Here is an 18,136-nt window from a genome sequence, read left to right on the forward strand (position 1 = left end):
GGGGTGGGTGAGGCTGAGAGAGCCCTGATATCACTGCCCGGTCAGAACAGTTTTATCAGCGCCGTGGTGAGCCCAAGGTCACTCAGCTGGCTGCATGTGGGGGAGCGCAGAATCGAACCCGGCATGCCAGATCAGAAGTCCGCACTCCTAACCACGACACCACACTGGCGCAGGGAGGTAGAAAAGCCGGGAAGGGGCAGGCTGCAGGTGATCCGGAAGAACATTGTGCTTTGCGGCATTGGGCTGTTGTACGTTCCCTGTAAAACCCCCCAGGACCATCAGCCACAGAAGCCGGAACGAAGCCTAAAGAAACCAGCAGGAATCAGTATGTTTTTAAAGGGGAACCTGCTGGGTTTTTAAAAGCCTCTGCTGACTTCGGTTTCCCCCTTTCCATTTCTGGACGCCGTCCCCCCCCCCCCCTATTTCTGGAAATTCGGGACACGGCAGGGGCAGGTCAAGAAGGCCTTTCGCAGCCAGGGCCCGGGAGAAGCGACACCGTGTTCCGAAGGAGAGGCCGAGCGCGTATCGAGTGACCGCAGACTGCTAACTTCATCGGCTCATCGAGTTGCAGAGGCGCCTCGCCCGGCAATGTTTTGCCACAAGCCGGGCCGACGGGCAAAGCGGCCCCAGCCACACGGAAAGCGATATCCATTTTATAAGATGATTTTTCTGCTCTCCCCCCCCCCCACTGACACCCCCCGCTCCTATTCATCACCCTATCAACAAGGAATTCTGGATGCTGACAAAAGGTTGGCCACACACAGCTGGGCCATATATTACAGCTAATAAGCTCATTACTGGGCTATTTTTAAACCTGGTACGGCCCCAGCGGCAAGAGGAAAGGATACACCACGAGTTAATTATAGATCAGGGAGAATGCCACCAGCGGACGGCCGAGGCTACAACACAATCGCCTGAGACAAGAGGGGCCCTGGGGAACCTGCTTGTGTTTTCGGAACGTGGGCAGTAAACCGCTTGCCCAAACTGGCGGGAAAGAAACTGACCCCTCTTCGTAGTCCGGTTTGCCTTGTCCTCTCCAGTAGTCCGGAGAGCCAGTTTGGTGTCGTGGTTAGGAGTGTGGACTTCTAATCTGGCATGCTGGGTTCGATCCTGCGCTCCCCCACATGCAACCAGCTGGGTGACCTTGGGCTCGCCATGGCGCTGATAAAACTGTTCTGACCGGGCAGTGATATCAGGGCTCTCTCAGCCTCACCCACCCCACAGGGTGTCTGTTGTGGGGAGAGGAAAGGGAAGGCGACTGTAAACCCCTTTGAGCCTCCTTCAGGTAGAGAAAAGCAGCCTATAAGAACCAACTCTTCTTCTTCAGTGATATCAGGGCTCTCTCAGCCTCACCCACCTCACAGGGTGTCTGTTGTGGGGAGAGGAAGGGAAGGCGACTGGAAGCTGCTTTGAGCCTCCTTCGGGTAGGGAAAAGCGGCATATAAGAACCAACTCTTCTTCTTCTTCTTCTTGGTGGATTTTAAAAAATGCACCAGGTCGGATGAGGTTGAAGGGCACGGTTTTAAAAGTCGACTTTGTGGGCTAACTTTGCCAGGGGCTGGGAGAACGCCGCTTTTGACACAAGCCGCCAACGGCCAATCAGATCTGCTCCTCACCGTCCCCGCCGCTCTGATAGGGTGGGAATAATGAGAGTTTCCGCCATGTTGGGCTTGTTTTTAAAGTCTTTTACTGGGTATTTTAATGGGGATAGGATTGTTGCGACCCGCCACGAGCCTACGGGGAATGGCGGGAAATAAATCTAATTAATAATAATCATATAATAATAATCAGAGCAGAGTGCGGCAATTCCCGTCAGCACAGAACATGCCAACTCCCCAAACTTAGTCTGACTACTCCATGACCAATAAACAATAACCAGAAGGGAGCTGGAAGAGCAGGTTTCAACGCCTCGTGGTTGGATGGCCAGGGAACTGTGAGAAGCAGGAGGGAACCTTAATGTAAATGCGAGTGCCACAACATCTCACACAGAAGTGAATTGTTGCCGCGCACTCCTACAGAACAAGGGAAGCTCTGCCCTCAGCAGAGAGGCAGCTTGGTGTCGTGGTTAGGAGTGAGGACTTCTAGTCTGGCGAGGCGGGTTTGATTCCCTGCTCCTCCTCCACATGCAACCAGCTGGGTGACCTTGGGCTGGCCACGGCACTGATAAAGCTGTTCTGACCAAGCAGGAATCTCAGGGCTCTCTCAACCTCATCCACCTCACAGGGTATCTGTTGTGGGAAGAGGAAAGGGAAGGTGATTGTAAGCCACTTCGAGCCTCCTTTGGGTAGAGAAAAATGGCATATAAGAACCAGCTCTTCTTCTTCTTCAGTAATCTCAGGGCTCTCTCAGCCTCCCTTCCCTCACAGGGTGTCTGTTGTGGGGAGAGGAAAGGGAAGGTGACTGTAAGCCGCTTTGAGCCTCCTTCGGGTAGAGAAAAGTGGCATATAAGAACCAACTCTTCTTCTTCAGTAATCTCAGGGCTCTCTCAGCCTCACCCTCCTCACAGGGTGTCTGTTGTGGGGAGAGGAAAGGGAAGGCGACTGGAAGCCGCTTTGAGCCTCCTTCGGGTAGAGAAAAGTGGCATATAAGAACCAACTCTTCTTCTTCTTCAGTAATCTCAGGGCTCTCTCAGCCTCCCTTCCCTCACAGGGTGTCTGTTGTGGGGAGAGGAAAGGGAAGGTGATTGGAAGCCGCTTCGAGCCTCCTTCGGGTAGAGAAAAGTGGCATATAAGAACCAACCCTTCTTCTTCTTCGTATGTAAATAGAAATCTGAATCCAGTTTCAACTCATTCACCAACCACCCAAGCAGCGGTTACTAGCAAAATATCACAAGTGCCGTTACATGTACGTACCAAGTCACAAAACTCGAACACCAGAAGACAAGGAATGGCTTCCACGTACTGCCCAAGACAGTGGAGGACATTTGGATGCTGAAGACTGCTGTAAAGGAAGGGGAGGAGGCAGATTATAAGGCAAGAAGACGTAGTATCATGACAGGATAAGAAGCTGAGAAATCACAGATGAACAAAAAAAAACCCCTAAGAATGGGAGAGACTCATGGGGGGGGGGGGTTGTACCTCTCCTTTTGGGGGGATGTATCCCTACATTCAGGAGGCTACATTCCTCTCAGCCACCCACACTAAAGCGCAATCCAAATTTACCTGTTAATATGGGTTTTTCCACATTAGCAATCTGCAACTTCCTTTTCAGATGCTATGAACTGATCCAGCATCTGAAGGTATGATGGAACAAAACTGTTACCCACTTTTGAGAGCCAGCTTGGTGTCGTGGTTAGGAGTGTGGACTTCTAATCTGGCATGCCGGGTTCGATTCCCCGCCCCCCCACATGCAGCCAGCTGGGTGACCTTGGGCTCGCCATGGCACTGAGAAAACTGTTCTGACCGAGGAGTGATATCAGGGCTCTCTCAGCCTCACCCACCCCACAGGGTGTCTGTTGTGGGGAGAGGAATGGGGAAGGCAATTCGAGGACGCCTTCGGGTAGGGAAAGTGGCATATAAGAACCAACTCTTCTTTTATTTTGGCTGTGACACACTGTGAGTACAAGGCTCCCTTCTGAGATTCTGACCATAAGGCACTGCCACACAGTCTTTAAAAAAAAAAAAAACTACTACTACTTGACACGCCTTCCACAAGCTCGGGGCCGCAGATGCAGTCATGAGATATATCATCACAATGATGTGAGGCACACAAATCAGTCCAGAAACACAGAGCAGGTCATGGGTCAGTTAGGCCATTTAGGTACATTGCAGGAAATTCACTAACCCCCATGGCCCCTGCTCTCTGCCAGGAGGAAAGCAAAAGCCTTCAGGACCTCTGGGCCGATGTGAGCTGAAGGAAAATTCCTTCTCAACCCCAAGCTGGCAAGACTGCAGTGGAATAGGCTGCCTAAGGAGGGGGTGAGCTCCCCCTCACTGGAAGTCTTCAAGCAAAGGTTGGAGACACACTTTTCTTGGATGCTTTAGGATGCTTAGGGCTGATCCTGCGTTGAGCAAGGGGTTGGACTAGATGGCCTCTATGGACCCCTTCCAACTCTATGATTCTGTGATTACTCCAGCATTAGCCAGAGCCCCGAACACTGAATCGGCAGCTATGAAATTTATGTGGGAAAAGCCCCTCCAGAACCATGCACACACAAACAGTCGTATCTGCCTTTCCAAAAGTAATTTATGGGCCACCGCATCTCCTTCAGAAGACTTGGGGGGCGGGGGGGGGGGAGGGCACAGTGATTGAAATTGTGTCTGCCCTCACAGTCAATGTGTGTTGTTTATTTATTATGGGATACAGCAGTATAACTCAAATGAAACCAAATACAGTATATAACTGCCAAAGCATACCACTCAAGTACAGATATATATACATAAATTAGTAAACGTTTAGTAGTAAAACTGTCAAGAGCGAAGCAAGAATCACTTTTGGCTAGTTAAACAGTTCTTAGACAGATGTTTTCTCGATCTCTTTTCTCATACCATAGCCCTGCCAGCTCCACGACTCTCTATACAGTCAGACAAAATTTAGCTAAGGATTTAGTAATTTCTGGAAATTGGTCATACATAACTGTGTTGTTTAATACGGTCTGCGCCGGTCTTTGCTTCACCAAAAGATGGATGAACTTTGCTTGGGCCTCAATGTAGAAAAGGCAACTCAGAAAAACGTGCTCCGGATCTTCCACTTGGCCAGATTTACAAGGGCCTAATCTTTTGGGGAAGGGGATCATATATTGTACCTGCCAGTCAATACGACGTAGCACTGAGCACCTAGCCAGGGTAAAGGCTCTTCAGAAAATGTGTGACTTAGGGAGAGGAGGAAACAGGTGCAATTAGCAACCACCTAAGGAGGGCACCTAAGGAAGGCTGCAACCACCTAAGGAGGGCAGATCTTGCAAGCACGGAAAGTCACACAGTGCCAGACTGAAAAACAGCAACAGATTTTCCGGCTGAGAGCCCAGGGAAGCTCTTCCTCATGGCTATTTTCCAGGATGCGTCCTGACATCCCGAGGGCAGCCTCGTGTCACTACGAACCGCTGAGATGCTACTCACAAATACGGCTCTCCGTGCCTCAGGAACCGTTCTTGCTCCTTGGGATCGGCGCTGGCTTTCAGCTCGTTCACAATCACTCGCGCCACGCTGGTGCCCGTGTACACCTCGCCGAGCAGAACCTGAAATGCAGCGCCGGAGAGTTGACGGAGACGTTTTTGAACTGTTGGGATCCAACTAAACTCAACAGGGCATTTGGGTCGAGGAGCTGCTTAAGAACGGCCTGGCACCCCCACCATCCCACGTGCACGACGGACCTGCGACCCCTGACCATGTGATCCGGGTGTCCTGACCTTTCGGAGCTGGCAGGCACCTCTAGAACTTTGAGGCAACATGGTGGGCGCAGCCCTAAAAGGGGCACCCCGAGACAGCTGCTGCAGGCATGCTCTTGGCCAAAACAATGTGCTGCTTTTCCCATCCAAGCCCCACCTTCCTATGCAGGAAACAGCAGGCACAAACTTCGGCTCCCCGCGACACTTAATAAACCTGCTCCTCAGAAGTATTTTGAAGAGCTGAAAGGTAGCCACGGATATATATGAACCGCTGATGTAAGCAAATGAGCTTTCAGCAAAGCTCTGATTGGGCAAGGAGGGCTGTCTTTCCTCTCTCTCCCAGGCTCCATCGGAGCCCTCTCCTCTCCCACCCCTCTAGGAGATGTGACTGGGGGGATTGAGATTAGTGAGGGACTTGGGTTTTTTCCCTGCCGTATCCTTTTTCTTTGTGGTTTTTGATCAATGAATTGTATTTTATGTCTGGGGTTTTAATAGGGATTTTATGGGGAGGGTTATTCAGACACTGTAACCTGCCACGAGCCATCTGGAAGTGACAGGGAAGGAAGGGAGGGAGGGAGGGAGGGAGGGAGGGAGGAAGGAAGGAGGGAGGGAGGGAAGGAAGGGAGGGAAGGAAGGAAGGAAGGAAGGAGGGAGGGAGGGAGGGAGGAAGGAAGGAAGGAAGGAAGGAAGGAAAGAAGGAAGGAAGGAAGGAAGGAAGGAAGGAAGGAAGGAAGGAAGGAAGGAAGGAAGGAAGGGAGGAGGGAGGGAGGAGGGAGGGAGGGAAGGAATGAGGGAGGGAGGGAGGGAGGGAGGAAGGGAGGGAGGGAGGGAAGGAGGGAGGGAGGGAGGGAGGGAGGGAAGGAGGGAGGGAGGGAGGGAGGGAAGGAAGGAAGGAGGGAGGGAGGGAGGGAGGGAAGGAAGGAAGGAAGGAAGGAAGGAAGGAAGGAAGGAAGGAAGGAAGGAAGGAGGGAGGGAAGGAAGGAAGGAAGGAAGGAAGGAGGGAGGGAGGGAAGGAGGGAGGGCGGGAGGGAGGGAGGGAAGGAATGAGGGAGGGAGGGAGGGAGGGAGGGAGGGAAGGAAGGAAGGAAGGAAGGAAGGAAGGAAGGAAGGAGGGAGGGAGGGAGGGAGGGAGGGAGGGAGGGAAGGAAGGAAGACCTAGCCCACTCCAGAAACCTAAATGATTAAGGGCTTCTCACCTTTCCAAACCAGCCATTTCCAATCTCTTGGATATAGTTGAGATTCTGACGGGCCACTTGAGACTTCGACTCCTCTGAAAGTTAAAAAGAAAACGCATCCATGAAAGACTGACAGCGGTTTGTACGCCATGGCTGAATTCCTTCCTTTCTTATCAAAATTCTCCACAGGTTCATTCAAGCGCAAATCTAATATTAAAAAGATGCCCAAGCGCGATTGTTGCACCAGAGCAGATGATTAGCGCTGTCCATGGCAATAACTGTTTAACACAACGCAAATGACAAAACATTCCCTCCCTCTCCCGTTTTCAAGCGCGTGCCTCTCCTGCGGGAGAGAAGGGGAGAGCAGATCGGGGAGAGCCGTGTTTTGGCCGGGAAGGATAGATGCTCTGGCTGCCTTTCACAGAGGGAGAGGGAAGAGAAGCAGCAGAGCAAAAGGTCTCAGATTCAACCCCCAACATTGCCAGGTTCCAGGGTGGGAAGACATCACACTCAAACAGACTCGGATGTTAAGCAATTTGCTGCCCTTGGCCGGGGTGCTGTTTTATCGCTAATTTGTGCTTACAAAATCTTCAATTCCCCCCTAAGTGTTTTCTTTCCGCACAAAGCAGCAATTTCGAGCACCGCTCAGAGATATTAAACATCTATTCTACAGGGGCATGGGACCGCCGTGCCTATAATTACCTATTAATAGCAATGGATGGGGGGGGGGAGGCAGGGAGGGGGAATAATCCACCTAGTGAAAAAACAAGCGCAGAGTGAAAACTGCACGACTGGATCAGACCAGATGGCCAAGCATTCCATCTCCACCCTGGCTGGCCAACCAGTCTGAAGACTCACAAGTTGTCCGGGAACGGCAAAAGCTGCCCCCGTCTCGCCCTTGCGTGCAAAGCGCCACCAAGTCACAGCCGACGTCTGGTGACCCCAGATATTCGGAGGTGGTCTGCCACTAAGTAGCAATCCCGGTCGTCTTTGGGGGGTCTTCCATCCCAGCAGTAATCAGGGCCAACCCTCCTGAGATTCTGAGATCTGACCAGGGTTAGCCAGGCCAGGCCCCGGCGCCAACCAGTGAAATGGGCAGCCCCAAAACAGAGCGGCTTCATTTAGCTAGTTGCCGCTGAGAGAACTATCCTCTGCGAATTTACCTAATCCTTTTCTGAAGAGGGGAGAGGGGGCAGACTGCCGTGTTACATGCAAATCCAGCCTAAGCCTCTGCAAAAATTTAAGATTTACTCCAGGCTCTTGCCGTGGCCGCCAGGCGCTTAAGCCTCAGCCAAGGGGCGGGTGCAGGCTTAGCGGATCCATCGTCCGATTCCCCAAACGAGAGTCGAGGGGGAAGGCTGTTTTTATCAACGTTCACAGCTCCTATTTAAAAGAATTGTCAGGAACAGGTTTGAGAAAGGTCAGCGCAGACTGTCAAGCGCATTCTGAGGGAGATGAGTAAAATAACAGGAAAAGCATTGGGAGGAGGGCGATCCACAACATCTGAAGGAAAAAACAGTACCGTTGCCAGAACGCACACTGGGAGATGTTTAAAAACGCAAATGTGAAGGGTTGCACTGTTCAGAACTGCGTGCAAGACAGTATCGGATCAGAAAGGGCCCTCTGGGAGGCGGGTGTGACAATTGTGCTCTCGAGTGGCTAACAGCTACCACGAGGAGGGGGAGGGAGGGCCGCACAGCACAGCCGAGCCCATCAGGTCTTGGATGAGAAGCAGGGTCAGTGCTAGGAAAGGGAGGCCACCAAGGGAGATTCTGCAGAGGAAAGCCAAGGCGAGCCACCGCCCCCCTCTCACTTGCCATGAAAGCCCCTTGCTGGGGGTCTCCATATGTCAGCTACAATTTGATGGCATTTCTCTCTCTTTCACTCACACACATTCGTGGAACCGAACATCAGAGGGCAGCCCGGCCACACGCTTTGACTGGGGGTGAGCAGAGGGGACAGATCCACCTTGTTGGCCAGGGGAGAGCTTACCCGCAGGGAGCTGGAACTGCGAGGCGGGCGGCAGAGAAACGCTGGGAACCGAAAGTACGAACACTTCTGCGGGAGACTGAACAGACGGCGTGTCTTCTGCGGGAGGGGTGAAGTCGATTTCATCATCAAAGTTGTCTTCAAACTCCTGCAAGAAGCCAAGAAGAGCAGCAAAACTCAAAAGATTGTTCCGGACTCCAAAACTCAGGTGGGCTTAATAGTTTATATGGGGATTCCCAACCAGGGGTCCGCAGACCTTCCCCTCCTGCACAAGCTAGGGATCCAGCTGCTTCTATTGCTCACCCTCTTGTGAGTCCTCTTGTGGTTTCTGCACCTGGGAAGGGGTGGGGCCTGCATGCCTCCCCCTGCTTTAAGCTGCCCCCTGCCTCACTCCACCATCACCCAGGCCTCCTCGAGCCTGCCTATTAACACAGGTTGCGATGCGACTTCCGGTGACATGTCAACTGCAGGGGTCATGACAGGGAGGCGTGGCCAGCTGACACCATGCCCAGGGCTCCTCAAAGCCTGGAAAATTATTTCAGGGGCTCCTCCATGGGCAGAAGGTTGAAAAAGTCTGGTTTGTCCCATGCACACCATCTGGCTCCTATTCTTGGTCAGACTGATGCTTAGATCGGGGACTTCCAAGGTTCCAAGTGCTAAAGCTCTGCCATTTCCGTGAACGCTATTTCTCCGCAGGGCTGAGGAGGGAACGAACCCCGTTGGCTGGGAGGAAACCAACAGAGAGTCAAAGCAGCCTCTGTTTTAACCCAGGACTTCTCCCTAAGGGTTGTGTGGGCATGGTTGCCAGTTGAATTCCGGATCAGACTAAAGGTTCTGGTAATTACCTTCAAGACCATATGTGGTCAGGGCCCAGTGTACCTGAGGGACCGCCTCCCTGCCTATGCCCCCAAAAGAGCCCTGCGCTCCACTGCTACCAACCAGCTAAAGGTCCCTGACCCTAAAGAAGCCAGCCTGGTCTCAACCAGGGCCAGGGCATTCTCTGTTCTGGCCCCCACCTGGTGGAACGAGCTCCCGGAGAAGATCAGGGCTAGGACGGAGCTTAAACAGTTCCGCAGGGCCTGCCAGGAGGAGCTCTTCCGCCAGGCATTTGGTTGAGATCAGATATATATAACCAACAGCGACCAAAGGGCCCCTGCTCCCCGCTCCCCCCCCAAAAAAACACCACCTATACACTCTGGACCTGTTTGTATGTTGCATTGTTTATTGGTTATACAATTATAATATATGTTTACAATTATCAGTTATTACTGCACGGTTATTCAAATGTTTTATAGACTGTTCCATGGATTGTTCTTAAGTTATTATGTAAACCGCCCTGAGCCCCCGGGGAGGACGGTATATAAATATAATAATAAATAAAAGAAAATGTTTCCGCCACCCTGCTCTAGAACATCTCCAGCAGCGCAGCAATGGCAGGGAAGGAAGGAATTGTTTCGGTGGTTAGCCCTGAGAACAGTTAGCCACCGCTGACTGTTTTAAAGATGGGTTTTAATCTCTTGTTTCTTCTCGGTGAAAAATATGTCTGGTAAAACCCAGGTAAGAAAACTGAAGGCCTGTCAGTCAAGAGAATCCTCAGCAAAAGAACAGATTGTCTTAAGGCGTTGTTGTAGAAATAATAAAGTTTAAAGTTGATTGTATCTATCCTTTTATGTCTCTTTTATTCAATTATTTGGTGAAGCCAGAACAGGTTCCGGATAAACAATATCCCATTTTCAATTTTCTCTCTTTCCTCAAGTCACACCTTAGCCCAAACTCAAACTATGTTCAATCTCTCTGAATTAAGTCTTTCTACTGACTCTTAAAGTATTCCTTGGCACCTGCTCAATAAATGGGAGCTTCTTTGAAGTAGAATTCTTTGTATCTTTAATTAAAAATGAAGTGGGAAAAAGGGAAAATTTGGAAAAGCAAGCTCCCATCAGATTACAGAAACGGAGCAGCTCAAAATACCTTTTTTAATTAATTAAAAAAAAAAGGTGTTTCACACCGACTTTTGACAGCACCACAAGCATATTCACACTTCACACCGCACGTGTCAAACAAATCCTTAGGAAAGTTTTTGGTTCTGTAAATTTTTGTAAATGGCATGGACTGGCACTGAAAAGCTCAGCAGAACCATTTGCCGCCTCATAATAATTTGTGTCACGTTTGCTCCCTATCTGGACAAGGTCCTTCTTTCCTCATCAAGGAAGCCCATCTTGGTCTAGAATGCCCACTGGCCGACACATCCCAAGCAGAGCATCAACTGAGGCTTGCTCTAAAATTCATCTCTTGTTTGGGTAATGGGACACGCTGTCTTGCCTTCAGTTTTCTGGCTAAAATCTATGAACTGCGCAAAACAGCCAGGCGTGTCCTCTTAGTTTCGAGGGCGGCCTGCTTCTTGCAGACGCAGGGACATCGTTAAGCACAAGGCCGGCTATAATAAGCTCCACAGGCCCCCTCAGAATTGGGGTATAACGCCCACGTGGCCATCTCTAGACAAGGCAGCCCTAAACTCACAAAGAGGTCTCTGGAAGTGGGAAGGGCCATCAAGTTGCAGCTGACTTGGGATGCTCCTGAAGAGTTTTATTAAGCAGCAGGCTGTTAGAGGGGCTTTACCCCTGGCTGAGTCTGCTGATGATCCAGAGCTTCCTGGGGGGTCCCCCCCATCCAACTACTAACCAGAGCTGACCCAGCTTAATTTCTAAGATTTGATGAGATAGGAGGAGGAGGAGGAGAAGAAGAGTTGGTTTTTATGCCTCACTTTTCACCGCCTGAAGAAGTCTCAAAGTGGCTTCCAGTCGCCGTCCTTTCCTCTCACCGCAGCACCTGCGAGGGAGGTGGGGCTGAGAGAGCTCTGACAGGGCTGCTCTGTGAGAACAGCACTATCAGGGCTGTGACAAGCCCAAGATCACCCAGCCGGCTGTATGTGGAGGAGCGGGGAATCAAACCCGGCTCGCCAGATTAGAAGCCACTGCTCTTAACCACACCACCGCACTGGCCAGGGGGTGTTGCTGCTAGGTGCGAAGTCGTGTCCGACCCATCGGGACCCCTCCCACTCATTCGGGAAAGCTTTCCGGGACCATCAATAAACGCCAGGGTTTCACAAGACCCTGGTCGAGAAAGCCTCCTGTAAAGAAAGATTTGTTTTCTTTGCAAAGAACCACACATGGCTTGCATTGCACAGGGATGGGGGAAAGTGCGTATTTTGCAGGGAGATCTGCCAACGGGACGCTTGGGATTTGGAGACAAACACCTGGCATGAGAGTAGGAACCAGATACCACAACGCCGGACTAAAAAACCATTTGAAGAATTCCCTCACTTACAAAAGCTGCCTGCTGTACAGCAGACAAGTCCCCTGGTTTGGAAATACAAGCTCGGTGCTAATTACAGCTTTTTATCCTGGCCTGGATTCTTGTTGAATCCTGCTCAGATCTTTCCTGTCCAGCTCGTGCGGCTTCTCTGATCAAAGTTTTCCACCTGCATTCCTCTGTAAAGGGGGCGCGGAGGAGAAAAGTTTAGCAGAATGATCCCCATTATTGTTCCTTGGGCACGTGACAGAAAGTTGCCGAGACTGTCTCCTGCCCAGGAAGTGTCAGCTTTCGGAGAGGTTAAGTTACACGGCTGTAGCTGGAGGGGAAGGAGAAGGAATACCCGCGGGATGTGACCCACGGCAAGGGAAGCAGAAACTGATCAAAAGGCATCTTTCCCAGTTCGTCCATCTCGACTGGGTTCGATTAGACAGCTGCCAAAACAATACCCTGTTGGTCTCCCTCTTTACATTCCAGAATTTCAAAAACAAGCAGCAAGCTGGATTCCATCCTCTGGGAGTACATTAGAACAGGGGTCGTCAGCCCGTGGTCCTCCAGATGTTCATGGACTACAGTTCCCATGAGCCCCTGGCAGGGGCTCATGGGAACTGTAGTCCATGAACATCTGGAGGACCACAGGTTGACGACCCCTGCATTAGAATAGCTGTTCCAAAAGAACAGTATTTTTTAAATAATCACTACTAATTAAGAAGCCTTAGCCTTTCCCAACTATTACCAAGACTGTTTTATTCACTGAGTCTACAGAGGGTTATGTTATTTTTAAGGAGACCAATAATGCAGTTTCTGCAATGTGAAAGGGAGGCAATTTCCCCCCCACTTATTTCAATCTTTTCACTCTAACATTTACAAGACTCAGTTTTTCAGGTCAGAAAGGCAGTAGTAAAAAAACCCAAAGCTCATTACAAGATCTGCCAGAGTGTTATGGTTGTTAGTGGGTTGGATTAAGTTCTGGGAGTGCCGAGTTCAAATCTCCATTTGACCACAAAAACCTGCTTGGTGACTTGGGACCAATCACACACTCTCTCTCCCTCTGGCCTACCCAACAGGGTTGCTGTGAGGATAACATGAAGGAAGAGAGAGCAACGCACGCGCCCCACTGCTCCCTGGGGAAAGTGCAGGACAAAAACGTACTAAAATAAATCATCCTCCCTTTATTTTGAAAGCGAGAGGTTTCTCAAGCCAGCTTTGCTCATCTCATGCCTTGAAAAGGCGGAACTCTATGTGGTCACCCCTTAATTTGTCCATTTGTCATTGCCTTAAACAGATGAGTGACGCACAAGGAAATATCTGTCGCTTACTGGAGCCGTACTCCGCTCCGGAGTTGACTCAAAATCTGGCAGCTTTAGGGAGACTCCAAGTTAAAACAACCACAAAACAGCTCAAGCTCCACGGATGGAAGTAATCGGGGGCATCTAGGCCTTAAGAGGGAATTACATGGGTAAGGATCAGATACAAGACGAGAGGCATAGCACTTTCCCTGCCTCCTGAAACCCACCTTGAAGTTTATCTCTTGATCTTTGCAGCAGGATACGCAGTTCACGGACAAGAGCACCAGCGCCAGGAGGGTGCAGAAAGACAGGATCACTAACGAGAACGGAACTTCAGCTCCCGATGCTGCTGCTGCTGCTTCCCCTAGAAATGAGCAAGACAGGGGGCAGAAATAAAAACACAATTCTACAAATGCGAAAAATTCACCTTCCCTACCCTTGAAATCAGGGGTAGTCAAGCTGTGGTCCTCCAGATGTCCACGGACTACAATTCCCATGAGCCCCTGCCAGCGTTTGCTGGCAGGGGCTCATGGGAATTGTAGTCCGTGGACATATGGAGGACTACAGCTTGACTACCCCTGCTTTAAATGACCGACCTTTACGCTGAAACTCAGCTTACAGAGAGGGATGGTTTTTTAAAAACCCAACCTTGCTCCGAGGAGCTCAGGACGACATACATGACCCCACTTTATCTTCACAACGACTCTGTGAGGTAGGCTCGGCTGACCACTGGCCCAAGGGAGAGCGGATGATAAGGAGACAGATCTCCGTACGCTGAAGTCTGAGTTTGGCACGGACATCTGCAGATCAGTGAAACCTTGCACCTTTGAGGCAAAGCTAGGGAAACGGGCTATTAGTTTCCCACCACTTTAAAGGGCCAGGAAGAAAGCTTCCCCACTGCATATGGGGTATCTGGCAGGCCATGTTTGTCCGCCAGAATGCTTTGCCTCCACCCCACCCCACCCCAGATGACATACCACAGCTTCCTCGTTTACGCATTTGCATTTTTGGATACCAAATCTGTTATTTAATAAGGCAGTATATTGACGGTATATTGAAAGGGTTTCCCGAATGGGTGGGAGTTATTTAAATTTTAATATATTTTTAAAGATGTGTACACATTTATTGAGCCTCTTGTGGCACAGAGTGGTAAGGCAGCAGACATGCAGTCTGAAAGCTCTGCCCATGAGGCTGGGAGTTCAATCCCAGCAGCCAGCTTCCATCCTTCCAAGGTCGGTCAAATGAGTACCCAGCTTGCTGGGGGATAAACGGTAATGACTGGGAAAGGCACTGGCAAACCACCACGTATTGAGTCTGCCATGAAAACGCTGGAGGGCGTCACCCCAAGGGTCAGACATGACCTGGTGCTTGCACAGGGAATACCTTTACCTTTATGACCATGTATAGTCATGTCGACCCACCTTCCCTCTCCTCCCAAAATGGCCAATGATGGGCCTGGAGGCGTTGGGGAGGGGAGGGGCCATGGGTGGGCAGGTCCACAGTGATGCTTCCCAAAAATATTCTGCACGATCGCGCCACTTCTGGGGTTTCTCGAAGCCTGACATATGTCTCAGAGGTTTCTCAACCGTAAAAACCGCCCTGAGCATGGACAGAGTAGCCACTCAACTTACAGGGAATCCTCCAATTGGCAGGAGAAAGCAAAGCCACGTCCCGCCAACTCTGCCAGCGCCTCAAGGACAAGTTAGCTCAAGCCGTTCAACGGCAAGGACAACTGATGCCAGTTCACAAACGGCTTCCTCCTGCACAGCTGCCAGTTTGGCGAGCTGGTGCCCACGGGCAGCCCCGTTAAGCAGGACGTTGCTGAAGAGGTGGCTCACGGGAGCTTGCCTTGCCCCGGGGACCTCCCCACTTTACTCCTGGAATAAGGGGCGTCTGTATCTTCCACCGTTTGCCCTGCTCCGAGAATTCCCGAGGCGACCCGAACAGCACGGTCAAAAGATCTGCTGGGAGGGCAGGTGGGGCTTTGGCATGATCCTGCAAGGCAAGTCTTGTGACAAAAGCACAGTCCGTTCTCCTCCAGGGACTTATTGACTTAGCGCAAGCTGACAAAGAAAACAGGGGCCAAGGGAAAAAAGTCAACAAGACGTTTCAGAGGACAGCCATTTTTTTTCTGCAGTAGAACTCGAATCAAGTTCCACAGCGCCTTATAGGAGACCAGCAAGATTTTCGGGGCATAAGCTGTTGACAGTCAAAACTCCCTCCGGACGATCTGACAAAGGGAGCTTTGATTCTCGAAAGAGTAGACCACAAAAATCTTGTCCGTCTCTAAGGTGTTGCTGACCTTGAATCTAGCTGGGGGGGGGGAAATTCACACACAAATTACTATTCTATTTCCTCATGGCAATCTAACAGCGGTGATTTTACAGTACTGTCTAAGGCAGGGGTAGCCAAACTGTGGCTCTCCAGATGTCTAGGGACTTACAATTACCATAAGCCCCTGGTCTAAGGTCTGCACAGCCAATCAGGAGCTCTGTTTCAGACAGACACACACACACACACACATCTGGCCCTTCCCACTTTCTGACAACCCTTGGTGGGCACCCGGAAAGGTGTCAGTTGCCATGCTGCCCATGGGACCCCTTAGGTACAATGCCAGAGCCCCACCTCCTTCCCCAATATATACATTCGGGATATAGGGAGAAATGGTTTCTGGGGGGAGATTGCAATTCCTGAAGAACTGCAAGGAGAGGAGGAACAATTCTGAAACTACCACCCCAACATGCTCAACCCTCTAGAATGATCTAGGACCTCAAGATTTCAGGCAAACGTTTGTGTGTGTGTGTGTGTGTGTGTGTGTGTGTGTGTGTGTCCCCAGCCACTTCTTACATTTAACAGGCTTTCAACATTCCATGTCTCCTTGACTACGCTCAATTCTTGCCAGTTATTTTTAGGGGTGGGGGGGACTGACTATAACTTAAACAGACGTATTTTCTTGCATACCTTGGAAATTCCCAGAGTATTTAAAGACCCCACATTGTCTTCTGGTGTCCTTATTTTGCTATTTTAAAAATTGTCTTGATTACTAGATATTGTGATGTTCTGCTTCTCGGAGCACGCAGCTTGATCCCCTCTTCTTCCAAAGGTACTCATGAGTCTAAGATATGGATTCTGCTCAGATATTGATGCACCATCCTTTACAAAGGCAATTTAATGACTCCTATATGCCCCATTTTGTGGCACAGAGTGGTAAGGCAGCCAACATGCAGTCTGAAAGCTCTGCCCATGAGGCTGCCGGCTCAAGGTTGACTCAGCCTTCCCTCCTTCCGAGGTCGGTAAAATGAGTACCCAACTTGTTTGCTGGGGGGTAAACGGTCATGACTGGGGAAGGCCCTGGCAAACCACCCTGTATTGAGTCTGCCATGAAAACGCTGGAGGGCGTCACCCCAAGGGTCAGACATGACTCGGTGCTTGCACAGGGGAGACCTTTACCTTTATATGTCCCATAATCCTGTTATGGGAACTTCTCAGATCAGAAGCATTTTCATTTAATTCTTCCTAGTAGGAAGACCACCTTTTGGGCGAGGTTTTCACTGACTCAATCGGGCCACCTCAAGGCATACATGGCATGCAGTAAACCAGCAACGACTGGCCCAGGTTCGTCCAACGTCACCAGATCTCAGAAGTTAGGCAGGGGTTGGCCCTGGTTATAACTTGGAGGGAAGACCACCCAAAAACTCCATGGATGCACAGCAGAGGCAGGGAATGGCTAATGAGCCGCACAGGGTCACTGTAAATTGATGGCTCTTTACACAAACATTCTTGCGAGGACCTTATCCCTAAGAACACCGTCCACGCACAGCCACATAAATGCTCAGCTACGAATGATGCTACCTTTGACCAAAACAGTGACAGAATATTCAGGACGCCTCGCTGTCACGAGCAACCACCCTATTGTGCAAACTGCCCCTTGGGAGCTAGGGAATAAATTCAGGAAGCCCGTGAGTCTGGGATGGAGGAATAAGCTGCGGGAATCGTCCGCACAGAACGCATCGGCACGGACACGCTGAACCGGCCCCCAAAGGAACAAATAATCCGAGTCCGCTGGCTAAACAAGCAAAGCCAGAAATTAGCCAAGGAAGGACTACAGGAGGGAAGAATGTGTTGTGATTATAATCTTGTTCAGTGTGGGGCGGGCGGGGGAATGCTGCCAAGTGACTAGGCCTTTCCCTTGACAAACAATAGCACCCCAGCTGTTACAGTGTCCTCTAATACGGACTAGAGCTTTATGTGAGCTGTGAAGCTGCTCCCTTAACGAAATCCCTACCCGGTGACCATCGTCATCCTGCCTGCCGATAAGGACGCTGGCTATGAAAGAACAGCACAGGTTAGCGGATCGTGACAGAGCAGAGCGGGTCGCTTTTTGTGAATCCTTCCGCCTGTAGGCTCCAGTTTGTAAGAACTCTCTGCCCATCTCCTCATCAACTGCACCGCTGAATTGTTTAGTGTTCAGTGTTCAAACTTTATTACACTCGTTCGGACCAAGTTATACGAAGTTAATACATAAAAGACCCAAAGAATATGGCCATTTGATATAATACAATTTAAAGGTATCCCCTGTGCAAGCACCGAGTCATGTCTGACCCTTGGGGTGACGCCCTCCAGCGTTTTCATGGCAGACTCAATACGGGGAGGTTTGCCAGTGCCTTCCCCAGTCATTACCGTTTACCCCCCAGCAAGCAAGCTGGGGACTCATTTTACCCACCTCGGAAAGAGGGAAGGCTGAGTCGACCTTGAGCCGGCTGCTGGGATTGAACTCCCAGCCTCATGGGCAAAGCTTTCAGATGGCTGCCTTACCACTCTGCGCCACAAGAGGCGCAGACAATTTAAAACAGGTCATGAAATTTAAAACAGGTCATGAAATAGAACTTAAAATTATGCTACTTTAGAGCATCAGATTTTTATGGTGGTAGCACAAAACGTAGCCAGCTGGGTTGTCACCTGAGGGGACTGAATTGTTTTCTCCTCACAGCACCTGTACGTTGCCCACCCCAGCCTTCCCCACAGGAGTGTCCAAACCGTGGCTCTCC

General features: G+C 50.6%; 1 protein-coding gene across 3 annotated transcripts in view; it reads right to left on the minus strand.

Annotated features, from left to right (window-relative positions):
- The window catches only part of LMTK2 (lemur tyrosine kinase 2), a 53,513-nt gene that overhangs the window by 22,448 nt on the left and 12,929 nt on the right, over positions 1–18,136 (minus strand). For 2 of the 3 annotated variants that reach the window (XM_077316126.1, XM_077316127.1), the window contains exons 2-6: positions 13,316–13,452; positions 8,494–8,638; positions 6,523–6,596; positions 5,058–5,176; positions 2,853–2,940 (exon numbers count right to left, since the gene is read on the minus strand). In XM_077316126.1, coding sequence (XP_077172241.1) covers positions 2,853–2,940; positions 5,058–5,176; positions 6,523–6,596; positions 8,494–8,638; positions 13,316–13,452 — 563 coding nt within the window. The remainder of the gene's footprint in view (positions 1–2,852; positions 2,941–5,057; positions 5,177–6,522; positions 6,597–8,493; positions 8,639–13,315; positions 13,453–18,136) is intronic. The other variant, XM_077316128.1, reaches the window with a different exon arrangement.

The sequence above is a fragment of the Paroedura picta genome, chromosome 17 (assembly GCF_049243985.1).
Source record: "Paroedura picta isolate Pp20150507F chromosome 17, Ppicta_v3.0, whole genome shotgun sequence".
Taxonomy (NCBI): domain Eukaryota; kingdom Metazoa; phylum Chordata; class Lepidosauria; order Squamata; family Gekkonidae; genus Paroedura; species Paroedura picta.